Consider the following 3,380-nt stretch of genomic DNA (forward strand, 5'->3'; position numbering starts at 1 on the left):
CCCCCCACCTCTCCCCCACCCCCAGCTCCTGCCTCTAGCAGAGCTCGGCAGCCCCCACCACTCCTGGCTGCTGCCTGGGTCAGTGGGGGCCAGAGCCCTGCCCCGTTTCCTAGCTCAGCCTTATGCCCCCCAGCCCCCCCTCAGCATCCCAGGCCAGGAAAGAAGAGTTCGGCCCTGTAGGAATCATGTTGTCTTGTCTGCTGCCTAGTTGGTGTCCTGGCCCCTCCCCAGACTCCAGCCCCAGGGGAAGGAGGGGGCAGGGGCACTAATTCTACACCTTGCCCCCAGCTGTGTGTGATCTCTCAGCTTGAGCCTTGGTCTGTAGCAGAATTGAGCCCTACCCTCCCCTTCCCCCAGGCTTGTTTGGGGTGGGGGTAAGCACCTCTAGGCTCCCTTCCCTAGTGGCTGGGAAGGGGGTGGGGGGTAGGGAGCCCCTGGCCCACCCTGTGCCCAGCTTGCTGCAGCACTCCATGTCCAGCCCAGGCACCCACACCTGTGCTAGATGAGCCAGGCACCCCCCCCACCTCATCCTGCTGGAGCTGAGGGAGGTCTCTGCCCTGCCTGGGGGCTTGGCCTGGCTGGTAGGCATAGGCTGCTCACAGAACCGAGCTGCCTCGGCCCCCCAGCATGGCTTTGATACACTCCTCCCCGCGCCTGCTCCCCTGTGTGTGTGCACCCACCCCCACTCCTGCCCGATCTGTTGCAGATTCAGGTGGTTCTGTACAAACAAGAAAATGCAAAATAAATGTTTTTATTAACAACCTCTGCTCATGGCTCCATGTGTCGTCCCTTGGGGGAGGAGGGCTTGTACCCTGCCCTTGGCAGCCCCAGGCCCAGGGTGCTGAACTCCAAGGAGGGGAGCCATGCAGGGCTGCTCTTATCCATCCTGCTTGCAGAGAAGCGGTGGACCTGCCTGGGGCAGCCCTTCCCTGCAGCCAGGCATCAGAGGGAGGAGAGGGGCTTCTAGGAGACCCCAGCACTGGCCCCTACCCTTATCCCAAGTCCAGGCTTACCTGGAGGGGGGATGCTGCCTCCCCTCCCCTGGACCCAGGTGCCCTAAACTCCCTTCACTCCTCCAATGGGCTGGAGTGAGCCCAGCTCCTCCACTCTCCCAGCAAGAGGCTCCCACCTGTGCCCAGCTAACTTAAAGGGCCCCTATCCCAGCATGCTTTGCTGCACCTACCCCTTTAAATCCAGCAGAGTCCCATAGAGTTGGGCTGCAGCAGGGTGGGGGCGAGTACCAGAAACTTAGCACCACTGGTGGGGGGGTGTCCTAAGGTACCCCCCCTGCTGGGGGTAGCTGGGGCTCCCTTAGAGCAGCAGGGGGGTGCTTGGAACTGGAGTGGGGGAATCCGTACCCTGGTCTGGGGATGGGTCCCAGCAGCTGCAACAGCACTGGCAGCCGTCTCAAAGGACTATGAAGCTCTGGTTCCTTCTCCCCCCAGCACCTATAGGGCCATCCCGTGTGGGGAGAAGCCAGGCACAGAGCCACTGCGTCCCTGGAGCTGCCCCTTTGGGTGCTAAGAGCAGAGGGCCCTGGGCTAGGCACCCCCTTCTCCACCCAGTTCAGCTGTCACTTGGACCCTGTTGCCTTTACTCCCCCTGTGTGCCTCCCCTTTTCCCTTCCGCCCCCACTGGTGCAGCCCCAGAGCCAGACAGGACCTCTTCTCCCCAGATGCCAGCCCCACTATCCCCCCAGGGGCCCTAGGCTATGCTGGAGGTGGTGGTGCTGCAGGCATTCAGGCCTTGCCCTACCCTATGCAATCCCCACCTCCCACTGCCTTCACTCACATGTGCCCACTGGGCTTGGCACTTGCAATAGTATACGAGAGCTCCAAATCAGTAAAGGGTGGGGATCCCCCTTTGCCCTGTGGGGTGGGGTAGAGAAAACCCCTGATAAAATAATGTAAATGTAGCTACAGGCTGGAGCCTGAGGCAGGGGGAAGAGCTGGGGCAGGGTGTCCAGGCCAGGATGGCTACTGGCTCTGGAGATAAATTAGAGAACATCAGGACAGAGGCAGTCCAATAAATAGTTAAAAGGCCGGTGGGGGTTGGGGGGGTCTGTGTAGCCCTCCCCTCGCGCCCACCCGGCAGCATTCTCATGTCTGGTGGACTTCGTGGAACATGAGCTCACGGGGGATGCGGGTCTCGGGGCCAAAGGCAGCGGCTGCCCGGCGCTCAAAAGCAGCCACCATCTTCTTGACCACCTCATCGAAGAAGATGGCTGTCAGCTGGGAGTGCAGCAAGGAACGGAACTCGAAGGAGATCTGTGGGGTGGGGGCACCATGACCAGCTAGCAGTGGGGACCAGGACCCCCATCCCCAGGGCTCAGGATGGGACCCAGGAGTCCTGAGCTAGAACTCAGAGATGCCCACAGGCACTTCACAGCCCCCCACGGCGTGGCCTGGCTCCAAGCCCCCAGGCACACAGCGGGGCATCCTTACCGAAAAGTCCACAGTGCAGGTGCGGGGGTAGCCATGGATGCCAGGGCTGAAGCGCCAGCTGGTCTCCAGGTGGTTAAAGAGCTTCCCATCGGTGCAGACAGCCTGGGGGACACAGAGCCACGATATGGGTCAGGGCAGTGCAGGACAGCCAGGCACACGGGCTCCCTACCGCAACAATGGGGCCTTACCTTAACGAGGTGGGGGCGCACGAGTGTGATGATAGAGGTGTAGCGCTCCAGCAGTGGTGGGAAGCCCACCTCCAGCTGCGCCCGCACGTGGCCCGCACGCCGCAACACCACCACCGACTTCTTGCACCAGGGCACAAAGCTCTTGTACTCTTCCACATTGGACACCACGTCATACATCTCTTCCATGGAATACCTGTGCCGGGGGGGGGGGGCATGACAGAGCCCTCAAACGGAGCCCCCACCTCTGGGACCACAGGGCACACAGCCCAGTGTGGTTGCCCGCCCCCCGCCCCGCTGCCCCCCGTGGCGCTCACCCAATGATGCGCCGCTCTGAGTACTCTTTGTGCTTGTTGGTGAAGGGCCCGGCCAGGTTGATGAAGGTCCGGCTGGGCGGCGCATGGGGTGCCTGGTTCAGGCCACCGAGGGCCTGTGCCACACAGCTCAGCTGCACGTCGCAGAGGGAGACGAACCGGGGACCACGGGCAGGCCTGGGGGAAGGGCAGAGACACACTGCCAATGCTTCCACATGAGGGCTGGGGGGCTGCAGCAGAGCTGGGGGTGCCTGGCTGGGCAGGGAGGTCCCCAGGGTCCCCAGCCTGTCCCAACCCTGCCCACAGTGCCAGGTGCTGACCCCCTAGCACATCCCTGGCTGCTTCCTTCCCCAGCTGGCGGGGGTGGGGAGGGGGAGGCAGGAAACGGGATGTGGCGCCAGCCCCCACCCACACCCAGGCAGGGAGATGTCATTGGA

At 62.9% G+C, this 3,380-nt stretch overlaps 1 protein-coding gene across 1 annotated transcript in view; it reads right to left on the bottom strand.

The window, feature by feature from the left end:
- Positions 1-198: 198 nt before the first annotated feature.
- The window catches only part of COQ10A (coenzyme Q10A), an 11,646-nt gene continuing 8,464 nt past the window's right edge, over positions 199-3,380 (bottom strand). Inside the window, exons 2-5 of the mRNA XM_019514301.1 lie at positions 2,947-3,165; positions 2,633-2,825; positions 2,445-2,546; positions 199-2,267 (exon numbers count right to left, since the gene is read on the bottom strand). Coding sequence (XP_019369846.1) covers positions 2,100-2,267; positions 2,445-2,546; positions 2,633-2,825; positions 2,947-3,165 — 682 coding nt within the window. The 3' untranslated portion in view covers positions 199-2,099. The remainder of the gene's footprint in view (positions 2,268-2,444; positions 2,547-2,632; positions 2,826-2,946; positions 3,166-3,380) is intronic.

Source organism: Gavialis gangeticus, unplaced genomic scaffold, assembly GCF_001723915.1.
Source record: "Gavialis gangeticus isolate Ggan-Ray unplaced genomic scaffold, GavGan_comp1, whole genome shotgun sequence".
In the NCBI taxonomy this organism is placed as follows: Eukaryota; Metazoa; Chordata; order Crocodylia; family Gavialidae; genus Gavialis; species Gavialis gangeticus.